The 16903-nt window shown below is 41.3% G+C and overlaps 1 protein-coding gene across 2 annotated transcripts in view; it reads right to left on the reverse strand.

Moving 5' to 3' along the window:
- Positions 1 to 1077: 1077 nt before the first annotated feature.
- FHL5 (four and a half LIM domains 5) overlaps positions 1078 to 16903 on the reverse strand; it is a 60077-nt gene continuing 44251 nt past the window's right edge. For both annotated transcript variants that reach the window (XM_083177021.1, XM_083177020.1), the window contains exons 5-6: positions 10964 to 11150; positions 1078 to 6959 (exon numbers count right to left, since the gene is read on the reverse strand). In XM_083177021.1, the coding sequence (XP_083033147.1) occupies positions 6808 to 6959; positions 10964 to 11150 (339 nt within the window). In that variant the 3' untranslated portion in view covers positions 1078 to 6807. The remainder of the gene's footprint in view (positions 6960 to 10963; positions 11151 to 16903) is intronic.

Genomic DNA, 16903 nt, shown 5'->3' on the forward strand with positions numbered 1-16903 from the left:
ATATTGGCTGCAGAGTAGAAAGCATTACCCAGTGGCGTAGCTTTGTTTGGGGCGCCCCAACCGCCGTTAATGGGGGGGCGCCCCCCCCCCCGGCTGCCCGTGCCCCCCATGCCCCCTCCCCCCATTGCCGCTGGCTTACCTGTCCGCCGCGCGTCCCGGCTCCCCTCCTGGCTTCAATTAATTCTATTCAGATGGACCACGATAAAATGGCCGCCCCTATAACGCAGACAGTTTCAGAGAACAGTATGCTTTATGGGGCAGCCATTTTATCGTGGTCCGTCTCCATAGCATTTATTGAAGCCAGGAGGGGAGCCGGGACGCGCGGACACTGGACAGGTAAGCCTGCGGTGGATGGGGGGCGGGGGGATTACTATATCACCGCAGCCCCCCCCCGGCGCCCCCATATGCACAGCGCCCCCCCGCAACCGCGGGGGCTGCGGTGCTATAGCTACGCCACTGGCATTACCAGAAACATTCATAATTATAATTCACATCTATTGTTGTGGAATTTACCCAAATAAAGATGAAAATATTAATAAAAACATAGTATTGCAGTACAGTAATGATTTAAACAAATACATTTTCAAAATGTTACAAAATGTTAGGCTAGGACATTATCTGTGAAAATAGCCAAATACAACTATTAAAGTAGGTCTGGAAAAACACCCATACACCAGCGGGAGGATCCTCCAATCGGCGATCGGGGAAATACAGCATAAAAAAAGGTCCTGATACTGTGATCTGACTTTATTTCCCCAATTCACCGTTGCGACCACCAGGGGATTGGCCAAATACCGCAGGTGTATGGACCCCTTTAATTAGCATAATCCTTTGTACTATTTGAATCAGGGTAGCAAGCAAGCATTCCCTTTAAAAAATGGTGTAGAGACGATACCAGAGAAGTTACTCACAACTACATTATAAAAAAAGTTCCCATCATTAGTATTTATTACGTTTTTGTTACAATAATTGTTCCTGTATGCAAATGGTTTTTAAAGAAAAAATAAAAAAATGTACAGCTCCTTTTTTTGGTAGATTAAAATCATAATGAAGACTGAAGGCCTCAAACAATTTGAAAGATGCTATTGTTTTTTGTTAACAAAATTTTTATTGAATATCGAATATAGGCATTACAGACAAATATAATGGAACAATAATGAAAACACTATATTGTCACAAGCAATAGTAACAAAATGTACTAGTTAATTGCCTTATGTCTGGTGAAGTCCAGAGGATGATTATTAAGTCTCTATGATGTCTCTATGATGTTCCGGCTTACCAATAGAAGAGTGTGTGGCGAGGAGATGGAAGATTTTATACAGCATTACAATATTTCTGGACATTTGTTTAATATCCACATTTCATATTTTTTATGCATATATGAATAAAAATCAAGTTAACAGATAAAATGGATCTACTAAATAAACATATGTATACATATATATAGCTTCATTTGTATGAATTATTAAAGTATGGCATAATATTGAAAAGATAGAATGAAACGAAGAAAGAAATAGAAAAAAGGGGGTAATAGAAAAGAAGATAGAGAATGATAAGCACCATATAAAGCAGTGAGCAGTGAGAAGTGAGCACCATGCTGGTGAGAAAGGAGAGGTCAGCATTTGGTGAAGATGTGTTTCACAGGGGGACGGATTGGGGATGTATTAGATATTATTCATACTCATCCTAAGTCACTGAGAAACATGTATTTATTTGTCTGATGATGTCAGGAGATTGTGATTGGATGTATTTCCCCCAAATCTGAAATAAACATAGGGTATGTATTTCTTTGTGTAGGGCTGCCTTAATTCAGGACATTCTAAATATGAAGAAAAGTTTTTCTTTAAAAAAACTTTATGGAAGGAGGAATTGGGGAGATCCAATGTTGCAAACTGCATTAATGAGCTACCCTTGCAAAAATGTACAAAAGTCATTTGTTGTTTGGAGTTAAGTGGGAGAGTGAGGACATAACACCCAGAATTGTCCATTCAGGAGTTATTGTGAGTGAAAGATCATTGGTTTTGGCCACACAGTTTTAGTAGGCCCCAAACATTTTAATTGCCCCACAATCCCATAAACAGTTGTATAATGTTGCTGTGAAAGAGAACATTTAGGACAGGTATTCAAATCAGATATTCCCACAATATTAGCCCACGAGGGGGACACATATCCTCTATAAAATAATTTATAAGTCATTTCCCTGTATGCATTGGCAGGCATTACATTTAGAGTGTAAGAAAGTGCTGAAAGGATTTCTTGCGTTTGGAGATGTGAAAACTGTTTTTCCGTGTTGTAATACCAGAACGGAATTTAATGGAAAAAAGGGAGTCTCTCACTAAAGAGTAGAAAAAAGATTGGAAGGATGATTAGGAAGAAGTAGGGATATATCTAAAGGGTTGGACCAATCTTAAAAGATTGAATGTTAGGTGTGAGTAGCTGTTCTAGTTCAGCATAAACATTAGAGATGATAAAAGCCAGTCTTTAATATAGTGACATATAGCTGCATTACTATATAAGGGAATATGTGGAATATTATATAAGGGAACATGTGGAAAAATGATACCTTCTTTTTTTTTTACTTCTTTTAAGTATCTTAAGGCTAATTTTTGTTTTTGTGCCTGACCAAATGAATTTTATGAAAGTGGAGATAAGCTTTTGCCCGTCTTTGGTTGATAACAAAAGAGGCAGAATTTGTAGTGGATATAAGATTTTAGGGAAGAAAACCATCTTTATGAGGTGTGCCCTTCCTAAGAAAGAGAATTTTTAAGTTCAGAGGTCACTTTGGTAATTGTTTTGGTGTTATTATATAGTAAGGAGAGATTTTTGGGGTAATTAAATTCCAAGATAAGGAATAGTAACGGGGTTCACGTAAAGTTTTAGGTTCCATGTGTAGGTAGACAAAGATGATGCAGTAGAAAATTGATCGTAAAACCAGAAATCAAGCCAAATTGTGATATTTTGGACATTACAATTTGAAGGCTGTCTTGGAGGGTTGTGAAAAAAAAAGTAACAGATCATCAGCAAATGCTAGCATTTTTATTACCTATTGAAATACCATGAATGTTGTTGAAGGAGTCAAGTATGCGAAATAAAGGATCTAATAAAAAAATTGAATTATAGGGGTGATAAAGGGCATCTTTGGCATGTACCCCGGAATAGGTTAACGGGGGTACCCAAGTTATTATTAATTATTAGTTTCATAGTTGGGTTATTGTAGAAAAAATGGACAAGTTTAATAACGCGTGGTCCGAAAGCCTTCCAAAATTTTATATAAGTAAGCCCATGATATTTTGTAAAATGCCTTTTCTGTTTCAAGGCTTAATAAAATATTGTGAGGGTTTTATGAATTTCTAGCTGAAGCAATGGCCACAAGAGCAGATCTCGCATCCAATACAGAATGTCCAGTTTTAGTGAAACCAAGTTGGAGGTGGGTTAGAAGGGAAGACATAAGTTTCTGAAGTCTTGCTGCCATTATTTTCGCAAGCAGTTTGAAAACCTTATTTAGCAACATAATCGGTCTGTCGGATTCAACCATTTCAGTATCTCTATTTGGTTTTGGAAGTACGATAGTATAGGCTTCATTAAAGCCTGAAAAAGGGACATTTTGCTCTATAAGATGTTAGTGGACAGAATAGGTGATAATACTTTACGTATGTATGACGTACATTTTATAATATTCACCACTTAAACCACCATGCCCAGGGGATTTATTAAGTTTAAGAGTGCCGATGGCATCATCAGTTATCCTTGCCTCCAATAATGATTGCTGTGATTGGGATAATTTAGGTAATTTAATTTCTTAGAATAAGGATGAAGAAAGTTGAGGATGTTCCAGCGTAGCTGAGTAAAGATTTGAAAAAAATGTATGGAATTGTGTAGCTATATCTGAATGTGAGGTTAAGAAGCCAATTGTGCATTTTAGTCTTTGTATGAGTTTTTCTTGTTTTGTTGGCATATAATGTAATCCAGTAACTTACATGATTTGCCTCCCATTTGAAATAGTTTTGTCTTGTATAATCAACTTTCTATTGTTTTACTGGTATAAGAGGATGAGTCTCCTATCCAAGAACCATATAAATTAGAATATGGGTCTTCTACCCAGTCTGTCTCTTGTAGTAAGACAATATCGGGGTTTAAAGATTTAAGATGGGTGATTATCTTTTTTCTTTTAATAAAGATGGAGCCGCTCTTGTTGGAGTGGCTCCCGGGACACCTACTGTATAGTCTGTTGTCGGACAAGTCTGATCCAATCCCAGTTGTACTGTAGTCAGATAATATGCAGATGCGTTCTTGTAAGAAGGCGTCATCTTCCTGTCCCAATAAGCTGGAAGATGTAACTCTATGTATAGCAAATTCCCTGCTCTCTTGCTCACAACCAAGCATTTGAAAGAAAAGAAGAGGATAAAAAAACCTGGGAAAAGGGAAGGGGGTCCAGTATAAAGAAAATGTGAATGTGAATAATTTTACATATATTATAACATTAATGGTTCCCAAACATCACAACATAAACAGAACTATGAAACATAAAGAAATACAAAAACCTGTGACTGAAAGACTTAGGGTCTGATTCTGGTTCCATCGGTCCCCCATGTGTTTGCACGGTGGGGGGCGATGGTACGCCTCTGCGCATGCGCATATTCTTATATGTGCATGTGTAGGGCTACTGTGCGGGCACCTTCGCCGACCTGCATAGTCAGCATAGCGCTCGCAAAGGTGGGGGACGGACGGGGGCAAAACTGGGTGGGATGGGGCCAGACAGGGGTGGTGGCAGTGATGGGGCATGGAAACACCCAATTCTTTATGGGCATCCCCATGAAAATGCTTGGTGTTCCCATACAAATGTGGGCGGGGCAGGCAGCTGACGTCACATGATGCTAGTCGTCTTTTTTTTGTCCAGAAGCACTCAAGTACAAGTCAGTCTCCACAGAATATATTGAGGGCATACTGCAAAATAAATACTCTTAATCTACGAGACTTTAATGTGTTAATTTTTCAAGACTTCTTAGCAGCTGAATCTCTAAAAGGAAAGAATTCACTCCCATTTGCAAATTTCTCTATGATAATCAATACAGATTTCCTCTAAAATTCCCAGCTAGGCTAAGACTCATCATAAATGGGAAACCAGTCTTTTTCAAAACTCCTGTGGAAGCTATAAAACATTTTAATTTACCTGTCTCTTCAGCTAGGGGTCATACACACCAACAACACCTCCGAATGACTGATGAAGATACAAAAATAAAATTAAAAACAGAATGCCACTAATTTGTTATACACCATTCACTAAAGAACCCTTACTAAGGGCCTGCTTCTAATTGACTCAGTAAGCTTTGAGCTTCGCAATATCCTGCCTGGGGGAGGATGAGTTTGAGCCATGCTCAGGACCAATACGGTGACATCAAATGTGAACAGTGACATTTGTGGTGGGGACCTGTAGTGCATTTATGGAGGGCTACGCTCAGGGGATCTGCTAGATCTGACCCTTGATCGATTTGGGGATTCCTACGAACCAAGGTTTACATCTAATGCTGTGATTTTCTAGATCATCCAATTTGGACCCTATTTCTTTTAGATGTGGGATCTAATTTGTTTTGTAATGTAAGGACAGAGTTATCATTGATATGATTACCTTAGACAAGATAGTGTCAATGGATGATTGTATTGAATTTAATTGTACCCTTATGGACGATTGAATGTCATCTATTTTTCTGTCCAACTGGCATATAAAGAGGGGTTCATCTTAAGAAATGTCAGAAGCTGGAGAGGAGGGACCAGCATTTTGTTGTGAGTCCTCTTGTGAAGACATAGTGTGAGCAAGTGGGTTTTTGTATTGTTGTGGTTTGTGGCCACTTTTGTTTTGTTTTACAATGATTTGATGTTGTGGTTTATTTAAAAAAATTATTCCATACCACAGATGAGGTATGGAAGGAAATATAACAAAATACCACGTAAGTAAGTATGTAGGGACCTTTGAAATATTCACTTTACGTTGAGTCAAAGTGTAGACAATATTACATTATGATAGATATGTGGTTAATGTGAGGTAGGCAGGGACCCATTTATGAAGTAAGGAGATTACATTGCATAGTGTTAAATGGTAGACATGACTCAGTTTATATAAATCACAATCTCCTCAGTATTTGTCTAGTCATGAAGCAAAAAACAATCTCCATCCAGTCTATGTAATGTTATCTCCTGTAGAAGGGGAAAAATGAGGATGGAGGAGGTACTGTAAGGGAGACAGAGAGAGAATTAAGAGCGCCCATCATGATGCTCCGCCCACTGGAAGTGCTTGAAATATGCTTTTGTTAATTGGTTCAATTAAAAAAAATTGTAACAGTTTAGCAGCAATTAATGAAGTCAAGCTAATATTAGTACAACAGTCTACAATATCATTATTGTTTTAATGATACATACAGCAGATTAAAAAGCATACTGGTAGATTACATGACAGGAAACATTATTAATTGCAATTCACATCTATAGTTCAGGAATTCGCCAAAATAAAGACTAAACTATTAATAAAAACAAGTGAAAACAATTATAATTATTAAAACCTTTACTGCCTGTAATTCAAACAACTATGCACTGACTTGCTTATGCAGGTACATACAAATTCTGCACATAATCAGTTGCCTACAGACTGTAGAGGCATCCGTTTGTGGGATTAATGAATGATATTAGTCAACAAAATGGCTGCCACAACAGTGAGTAGGTGTTTGTTACAATTGAAATGTTTTACAGGCAGCATGCACAAGCATATTAATATGTTGCATGCTGAACACATACATGTCATATACAGTTACAAATCTATATGTCATGACCGCACTTAGGACAGTATATTTCATTATGCTGTGTAAGGAATTTTTGGCCAACAAGTGATATTGCACATTTTGCACAGATGAAACAGTTGCTGTGCCAGTGACGATCCTCAAATGAGATGTATTTGCCACCTTCTTGACCTGTTCAGAAAACAAGTAGTTAATTATATTGGTAATAATAAATAATTATGATGTTTTTAAAAATAATACAGGCATTATGGTCAGACTGGCTAACAGGAATACAGGGGAAAGACATCCAAGATGAGATGACAGAAAGGCATTCAGAGACTCGGCCCAAAACCTCTGGTGACAACTCTGGGGTTGATACTGTAGATAGATTTGAGTATCGTCTGCATACACTTGATACTGAAATCTGAAAGAGCTGAATAGATTGCCAAGAGATGAGGTATAGATTGAGAAAAGCAGGGGACCTAAAACTGAACCTTGCGGAACTCCGACTGACAGAGGCAGTGAAGAGGAGGTAGAGTCAGAAAAGCGAACACTGAAAGAGCAATTAGATAGGTAAGATGAGAACCAGGAAGGGTCTGACTGAAGTGGGTCTAATAGGGTGTGAGAGTTAAGAAAGTGTGTGAGGTGAGAGTCAACGAGTCACTCGAGTAGCTTGGAGAGTCATGGGAGCTGAGAGATAGGACAGTAGTTAGAGCGAGAGAGTTAGGGTCAGAATTGTGATTTTCAGAATGGGAGTAATCACTGCATGTTTGAAGAGAGAAGGAAAAGTACCAGTAACAAGAGAGAGATTGCAGATACTAGTTAAGGTTGGGATAAGCACAGGAGATAGAGTTTTAATGACTTGAGCAGGTATAGGATCAAGAGGAGAGGTAGTGGAGTAGGAGGATAAGAGTGTGTATACTTATTTTTCAGTTGTGGGCTCAAATGAAGAGAAAGTGCCAGAGGGTTCAGGTGGGGAAGTAAGTAGGTTAAATGCTGCAGAAGAGCATACAATTTCATCTTGTATGTTATCAATCTTGGTAGCCAGTGGGGGAGGAGGGGGAGGGTAGAGAAGAGTTTTAAAAAGTCACTTAGGGTTGGTGGCATAAGAAGAGATGAGAGATTGGAAGTATGTTTGTTAGGCAGTGTCCAAAGCATTGCAGTAGGAGTGGTAGATAGTCTTATATGTGCGGAAATCACTCATATTACTAGATTTACTACATTGGCGTTCTACTTTATGTGACTGCTTTTGTAGTTGTCTTGTTATTTTGGAATGCCACAGCTGGCATCTAAGCCTGCAAGGGGTGTAATTGGAAGCTGGAGCCACTTCAAAAAGGGCTGTTTGAAGAGTCTTGTACAGGTGGGAGACAGCAGAGTCTGGAGAGATAAATGTAGAAATTGGTGAAAGCTGTTGTTGCAGAGAGGTGGAAAATTAATAGCATTAGTATTTCTGTGGGTTAGAGTAGGCTTGCATGATTTCAGTGTCAGTGAGCTTGGGGCAATGGAGGAGAGAGCGAGAGGGTAATGAGATTGTGATCAGAGAGAGGTAAGGGAGTGTTAATAAAATCAGAGACTGAGCACAGCCTGGTAAAAACAAGGTCAAGGCAGTGGCCTTTCTCATGAATAGAGGAGTCAGACCACTGGGAGAGGCCGAGAGAAGAGGTTAGAGAGAGGACTTTGGAAGCATGCAAAGGATGTGGACTGTCGATAGCGATATTGAAGTCACCCAGGATGATGGTGGAGATGTCAGAGGATAAGTGGGGGAGCCAGGCAGAGAATTCTTCCAGAAATTTAGGTTTTGGGAAGTCCAGGTGGGTGATAGATAGCAGCAATACGCAGAGAGAAAGGGGAAAAATCCTAATAGATATATATTTATCAAGGGGCCCAAACCAGCCGCTCTGTAATGGTCTGGCCACACCTCCTTTGAAGACAGACCACACCCTTAAGCAAGGGCCCATACCACTGCTTTCCCCCCAGTGGGCTCTTCATGTTTCATTCTGACACTAGCAGCCTCTGTCTTACAGTACTTTATACAAAAAAGATGACTGTATTTTTCTCAGCATCAATACATAAAGTATATGACTCTCTCAGAGAGAAGATAATTAATTCAAGACAATAGGTATAATGATAGTTAAAACATAAACGGTTGGTAAATCTGAATCAACACTCAGATTGGAATAGTTAAATATCATCTTCTTTACTGTCAAAGTGAATTTCATAAAAGCATCAATATAAATTTGATAATATTTTGCGTGCCAAGTGAATTTGTTAAAAAAGGTGTGAAAATTGCCAAGCAAACACTGGTATTCATCATAATGACCTGTAATGTTTACCTTATATAGGAAATATAATCATATTATACACAAATTCTTTTGCCGGAGCCGTGGGAGCTAACCACAGGAGGGCGACTGGGACTGGCAGCCAGTGATAAAGATGGCGGCTATGCATGCTGTCCTACCCTGCCGGAGTAATGCTTTCCTCCTATCCTCCCTGGATCCCTGCCACCGCCGGAGCAAGACTGACCTCCCTGCTGCCACTAGACAGAAGCAGCCTGTTCCCCCTGCCCTGGTAAGTCAACGGCAACCCATTAGCAGCACCCCCAAAGCAAACCATTAGCACATTCTGTCAAAACCCTCGCAGCAACCTGTTAGCACCGCACACCACCCCATCTCCCCCTCCCCGGGCTGCTCTGGGATTTCTCCCAGGCTGGATTTAATTACCAATTCGCCCCTGTCTAGGGTGCTGCTTGAGTCAGGAGTGACTGTAGCAAATCTCTATGAAATTAAGGGAGAGAGATCTGTCTTCCCATGGTAGACATGGTATTCCTCTGACAGCTGGACAGTGTTTCCAATGTGTGGGGAGTTACACCACTGTTTTATCTCCAGAAGGCAATCTGCTTGCACGAGGTGAGAGCAGAATCTGCGACCACAATGGACAGAAAAATGTGCAATATGTCTGACAATAAATCTACACCAAAGAGTAATAATACATCCTGTAGTTCAAAGAAGTACAATATATTTTGTCAAATTAAGATGAGCAGTTTGCATTCTGTGGAATCTGACCAATTGAAGGTTTTACCGGTCCAAGCAGGGAAGTGTAATTATTCAAACTTCTCTAATTACATTGGATTTGAATATATATATATATATATATATATATATATATATATATATATATATATATATATATATATATATATATATATATATATATATATATATATATATAGCGCTTGGAAGGACCGGCACTCAAGTAGCCGATGTCATCTGCCGGGGTGCCCACTCGGGGAGATATGCAGTGTAGGGAAAACAGCTGGCACTCACTCGGTCTTTGTAAAATAAATCAGCCTCACACAGGTTGTGGTCCTGACGTTTCGGGATTTGACTCCCTTTATCAAAGTGACAAAAAGCACATTGCTTTTTGTCACTTTGATAAAGGGAGTCAAATCCCGAAACGTCAGGACCACAACCTGTGTGAGGCTGATTTATTTTACAAAGACCGAGTGAGTGCCAGCTGTTTTCCCTACACTATATATATATATATATATATATATATATATATATATATATATATATATATAAAAATTCCTGGGCTATTGGGCTATTGAGCCGCTGGACTTAAACTTCGTTCCCCCATACTTCTTTCCAAGGCACTCCAATTGGGCTAGAACCTATACTGCTAAGAAAGCTAAGTACACTTTCAAGCAATTTTATCACAGAAAAATACTCTTACTGGGCTAGACCATATTTTAACATACTGTGCCCCTTGATTGTTTCTCCCTTCCCCTTGATATATTGCATTCTTTTCTCTCCCCCCATCTTTTCCATATATATGTATATATATATATATATATATATATATATATATACACACACACACACACACACACACACACACACACACACACACACACACACACACAGTATATACTATATACAACTTAGTTTGTCAGAATTCACCTAACACGTTGTAGGCTGAATAACTGTGATGCCAATTTCATCTACATCATAGTCTATGTTTGTAGGAGCACAAAGTTAACTATTACTTTGAAACTGTTATGAAGAAATTCTGATATGCTGGCATATCATAATGAGGGAATATAATAAATACTAAAACACTGTTACTACAGCAAAATTACATATAGTGGATGAGTTATACTCCAGGCAAGCATATGGCTATGGTTATATTACACTTACCAGAAATAGGTTTAGGACAACCAGAACATCTTTTTCCATAAAGGTTACTAAAGCAATCCAAGCAATAAGGCTCCTCATCTTTGGATGTAAATTTCTCTCCAGCCAGCTTCCTCTTACAGCTAGTACATACGAAGCATTCACTGTGCCATGGCTGATCATGGAAAGTAATTCCTGCTGTGGTGATAGCCTAATCAAACCAAAAATGCATGTTTGGTAAACTTTGGTTTGTATATGTACTGTACACATCACCCAAAAATGTAAACAGACAATTAATGGAAAATACAAGTGATTAGAAGAAATCTACATTCAAGGTTGTGGCGTCTCTACCTAAGTGACACCTAGTGCGGACGGACATGCTCTTTGTACGCCGGCATAAAGGAACTTGGCTTTGCAGATAGGGGACGTGGCCTTGTGTTCCAGACCCCTGTAATAGTCACTCCAGAGGTTCCTGGAGATGCAGCAAGCTGTGCACAGTATCAGCTCCTACACTATCATACCTCCCTACTTTGAGGGGTCCGCAGTCGGTCCCTGGTGTGGCCCGCCGCATGAGTGTGGCTTCGGACAAAAGGAGGAATAGCTCCACAGGATGTCCAAGGTTGCAAAGCCATGCTCGCATTTTTACACTGTGGGGGCATGGCCAGCTCTGTGTGAGTTGCTGGCCATGCACCCTGTTCCTTTGCTTCCTGTGAATAGATGCTGTGCAAATGCGTACAGCATCTACTCACCAGTGCTCCTCAGCAGAACAATGGGAAGCAGGAGGGACTACTTCCCCCCCACTGCGGTCACTGCCGGCCCTTGCCGGGATGTGGGACCGTCCCCAAAAAATGGTACGATCCCGCAAAATCGGGACACCCCTCTTGTGGCACCACTGATTAAAATTACACTGGTAAGATTGTGTGAAAATGAAGCGGGTGATTCTAGTTCCCTCACAATAATGCAGGTTTGGCCCCCTCCCCGATGTTTGGGGGACTGTGGTCATTATGCGAATGTGCAGTCCCCCCTTTGCAAATGGCTTTGGAGTCTTTCATAGTCTCCAAGCTGTTTGCAAACATCGGGGAGGGCCAGTGGCGGACAGCAGCAGGCATGGGGCTTGACCATGGGAATGCCCAGCATTTTTAGAGGCGTCCCCATGAAAACGCTGGGCGTTCCCATGGGTGCATGGATGGGCTGGCGGGCAGGCGGCTGATGTCACAGGACATATTGTATGAGCTGCGTGGGTCCCCGCTCATTAGATATGCAAGGGGTGGGGACCCGGCGCAGTGCATATTGAATGAGCGGGTCATCTGCCACCGGTAAAGCATACAACATGGGGAGGCAATGGAGTCAGTTCCCGTTTCAAGGCTTGTGTCCTTCCTAGAGAGGGTCATGTTGGGAGGTATGAGAAGGTGCTAGATAAATAAGTAGAATCTGACTGGTTGCTATGGGCAACAGCTCACTTCAGAAAACTCACACTATAGTAAATATATTCCTTACAGTATCATAGGCACATGCTCAGTGTATTCCCACTTTCATCCCTAAAATACTTTACTGAATGTCCTTGTTCAGTGGGCACTGAGAGCTGCGGCACTGAGCAGTGTACATATTTCCCATATGCACATTTCACCTTCTTTCTTTATGGTATATGAGTACTTATCTGATAAATCAATAATAATATGCCCTTTTTGGTGTTTTATTTTTTCTTACTCCTCAGTTATTTGTGAAAGTGATATCAATTATATATAATTGTCCTGAGGAAGGAGCGGTTTGCTCCGAAACTGTTGACACACAGGCTGCGTTTTTTTGCAAGATTTAATATGATTTGAATACACTCTTTTCCACTTTGATCTGAGAGTGCCGCCTCTTCTTTTTCAATTTATTGAGAAATTCGTATATATATCTACATTGTGGAAGGCACCTCCTCCATCTACCTTTGTGTCCAAGTGCCGGTCCCCACCGCTTTGTATATATATATATATATATATATATATATATATATATATATATATAGATAGATAGATAGATAGATATATATAGATATATATATCTATCTATCTATCTATCTATATATATATATATATATATATAGATATATCTATATATCTATATATATATATATATACATATGTACAGTGCTCGAAGTGGAAATTTAGAAGTAGGGGTATGCAAAAAATAAGGATGTAATTATTTGCGCGCCAAAGGCTTGTGCGCTCGGGGCAAGGGGGCGTGGCTACTTTTAAAAGGGGCGTGGTCATGTGTAAAGTGGGCGTGGTCATGTCCCCAGGCACCCTGACCCCGGCCCAGCACCCGATGCAGCTCATCTCACATGGTGGCTTGGTGGGCTGCTGGCATATAAATAAGTATATTTAATAAATAAATAAATGGTTGTCTCTTTGCTGCAGGGATAGGGAGACAGGGGTTGGCTGGGGTTCACAGATCTACGCCGGTGCTGTGTACCCTCCAGGGAACGCTAGTGTGGGACCCAGCTACACAGGATGGCCGGCAAGTACTGGGTCCCACGGCTGCTGGGCTCTGTAGTGCTGGACTCGGCAGTGCTCCACTCTGTAGCGCTGGACTCTGTAGTGCCCCACTCTGTAACACTGGGCTCTGTGAGGGGCTGTACTTACAGCCCCTCACAGAGCCCAGTGTTACAGAGTGGGGCACTACAGAGCCCAGCCCTACAGAGTCCTACAGCCCCTCACAAAGCCAAGTGTTCCAGAGTGGGGCACTACAGAGCCCAGCCCTACAGAGTCCTACAGCCCCTCACAGAGCCCAGTGTTACAGAGTGGGGCACTACAGAGCCCAGCCCTACAGAGTCCTACAGCCCCTCACAGAGCCCAGTGTTACAGAGTGGGGCACTACAGAGCCCAGCCCTACAGAATCCAGCGCTACAGAGTGGAGCACTACAGAGCCCAGCACTGCCGAGTCCAGCACTACAGAGAGAGCCAGCCATGTGTGCAGGCGCTCTCTCTCTCTCTCTGCTTGACAGGCGCTGCTGCACTGCGCCTCCCCGCTCCCGACGCCCGCTGTGTGTAGAGGTCAGCGGGGGTCACAGCCTCCTGTGCACACGGCAGGTCGGGCGATGCTGCACTGCGCCTCCCGTCTGACTCACCCGGCTGGAGGTCGGCGGGGGTCACGGTGACGCGCGGCCTTCTTCCTCTTCGCTCCCGTGCCGTCACTCACCGCTCTCTCTTCTCCGGCTGGCTGCGGGGTTCCAATCAAGGTGGCTGGACCCATGCTTCTCCTCCTCACCTTCCTGCCGCACGCTGCCCTCTTCCCCTCACGTGAGTCCTAAGCTTCCTCCTTCTTTTGCCTCCCCCAATCGTTGGCAGCTCTGGGCTGTCAATTAATGCTCGCCCCTGCCTCCGGCCCCATTAACCCGGTCAGGGCTGGGCCTGCTGTGCTATGCATATAGTAATAGGAGTGTGCAGACGCTAGTCTGCACACTCCTATTACTTAAAAAAAAAAAAAAATGACTGACAGTGGAGAAGTGGCGGTATGGTATACCGTTGTATACCGCCCCACTTCGACCACTGCATATGTATATATATATATGTAACACTGTAATTAGTGTAGTGTTTATGAGGTAATTGTACTTATGTATGCATATAGATGTGTAAAAACAAAACAGTATTTATGTACTGAGGTATAGGTCAAAAATAGTGTGTATATGTAATGTCCCAGGTAAGTATTTCTTAGAACGGAAACACACAAAAAGAAATATTCCCGCACCAGTATTCAAGTCGACAGTCCTCTGCCCTCAGAAAATTTCCTAAATGTGGGGGAACCAATGTCTTTGCCCACACTAGGTCTGAGGGGTGCTACCCACTACTTAGATACAGACATAAACACCCACAAGAAAAAAAGGAAGTATTTCTGTGGATGCACTAAGGACCAAATAATTTCTCATAAAAATTAACCTTTAATGTTTATATTCTAAAAAAGTCTCTATTCAGAGAGAGACCTGATATCCTTGTTGTGGTGAAATATTAAAAGATAGATAGTGAGTAAAGAGATGAAAATCTACGTGAATAAATTAAAAAAGAAGAGAGAGAAAAATACACATGTGTGTGTATACGAGTCTATGGTTTAAATATATGACTTTATAGTGTTTTTATCATAGACCTCGATATGTTGCCCTGTTTCTTGTAATAATGAATCGCTTTCTTTTTCTCATGCGATATATGTCTGGACTGAAAATTCGGGTTCACTGGATATGGCTTTTTTTGATAAGAGAGGATAATTATGGTTCCTCAGGATCCAGGGAAAAAATAACCCTACTAGTTTACCTTAGTATATAGGCTGGTGTAGTACTTCATGGGGTTAGTACTATTCATTCATATATCAAGATATGTTCTATCTGAAAGCACCGCTATGCAGTGCCACGTTATGGGTACGAATGACAAGTCATACTGTTCAGTAATATTGCTGTGTGCTTGTGTCCTTACATAGGGTTTTATGTCTCACCAGTTGTGAAATTCTGGTGCTAGATATATAGCATCCGTGTTTGAGCGGTTTATCCGCCGGATCTTCCTGTGTTGGGGTAGGGGTATTCAGTGGTATTTGCGGGTCTGGTATTATTTCTTTAGCATACCCAAAAAGAATTTGTTACCCATGTAATAAGCGGGTCACCGCTGGGTTAGGTTTGTATGTGCATATGTTGAAACGCGCCTCACACACTGATTCAAATGATCTAATATGATCTGTCTTTTAATGACAGTACCCCTAATTTCTACCCGTAATTAAAGCAGTTTTACCGCCGGGTCCCAAAAGTAGCTTGTATTGTAAGGAGCTATCCACAGCAATACTGGATATTATATAAGTTCTTTTTAATGTCTCTCTACTGCCGTCTGACAGTTATCTTGTCACATTCGTATCCTATAATAGACCTGCTACTATAGAGGGATATCTTAATTTAGTTATCTCCCTCACTTCCACGTTGTCAAATCTCTGATCCTCCGTGGTGTGAGGAACACACTATGCAGGCTGTTAGTGCAATCCCCAGATCTGGATGTCAGTGCGCTAGCGCTGACTATGTTGTCAGAGCTGTTCGTGTGTTTTTATTAAGCATGTATGCCTCAGGTTTCCTCATTAGTAAGAGGGCACATTTCATATAACAGTACATGTATTATAGCGGGGAACAGGCTATTAATTAAACCTGTCTATCGTACACAACAATACTGACTCAGTCCAATTTTTATAATAGATAATCCTCCTGTTAGCAACTTGCTATGTTACTGTGCTCGCAGTGTTAACAACAGGAGGGTGTCCGCAGGTATTTAGAAAATGTGTGTTTTGTGACACACTTTATCTTTTATCATACGCAGGACTGTGATGTTAGAGTGTAATCGGCTCCGTCTATCGGAGTTTACACTGCTGCCGTGCCTCTATGCAGTCACACTTTCCCAGTTTTATACACCCCACCCAGTGTTTATGTAGTCTCCGGGGTTTATATATTTATTATAAGAGTGTCAGGGCTTTCATTTATCATTTGTCACGCATATTTCATGCATATATATGCGGGCGATATCAGCTATAAGAACGAGTGCCGCTTAATATTGGCTGCTCGTTCAGCCCGTCCGGCGTGAGTAAAAGGTTTCGGCAGTAAATATTTGTACAGTATTTTATTAGTACTATAGCAGATAAGGGGTTGTGTATTATCTTACACCTTTCCCCTGTCCCTGCGATATAGCTGTGTCTCTCGGGATAACCCGCTTGGTCTGAGACACACGCTGTTCCTGCTGTCAAATGACAGCTGGGTTACACAGTCAGTGTTCCCCCGGCTAGCGCAGCGTTCTTACTCCCTTCCCCTGTATGGGGTCAAATAAGTAACAAACACACCAGAGCTTTTGTATCAATTGTAGCTACTGTGGTTAACTGATATAAGGTGAACTTCCAGACATTTCACAAATAGTATATAACGGGCTATCTACACACACATTGTATTTTCTCAGTCTACAGCCT

This window comes from Crinia signifera, chromosome 3 (genome assembly GCF_055691185.1).
Source record: "Crinia signifera chromosome 3, ASM5569118v1, whole genome shotgun sequence".
In the NCBI taxonomy this organism is placed as follows: Eukaryota; Metazoa; Chordata; class Amphibia; order Anura; family Myobatrachidae; genus Crinia; species Crinia signifera.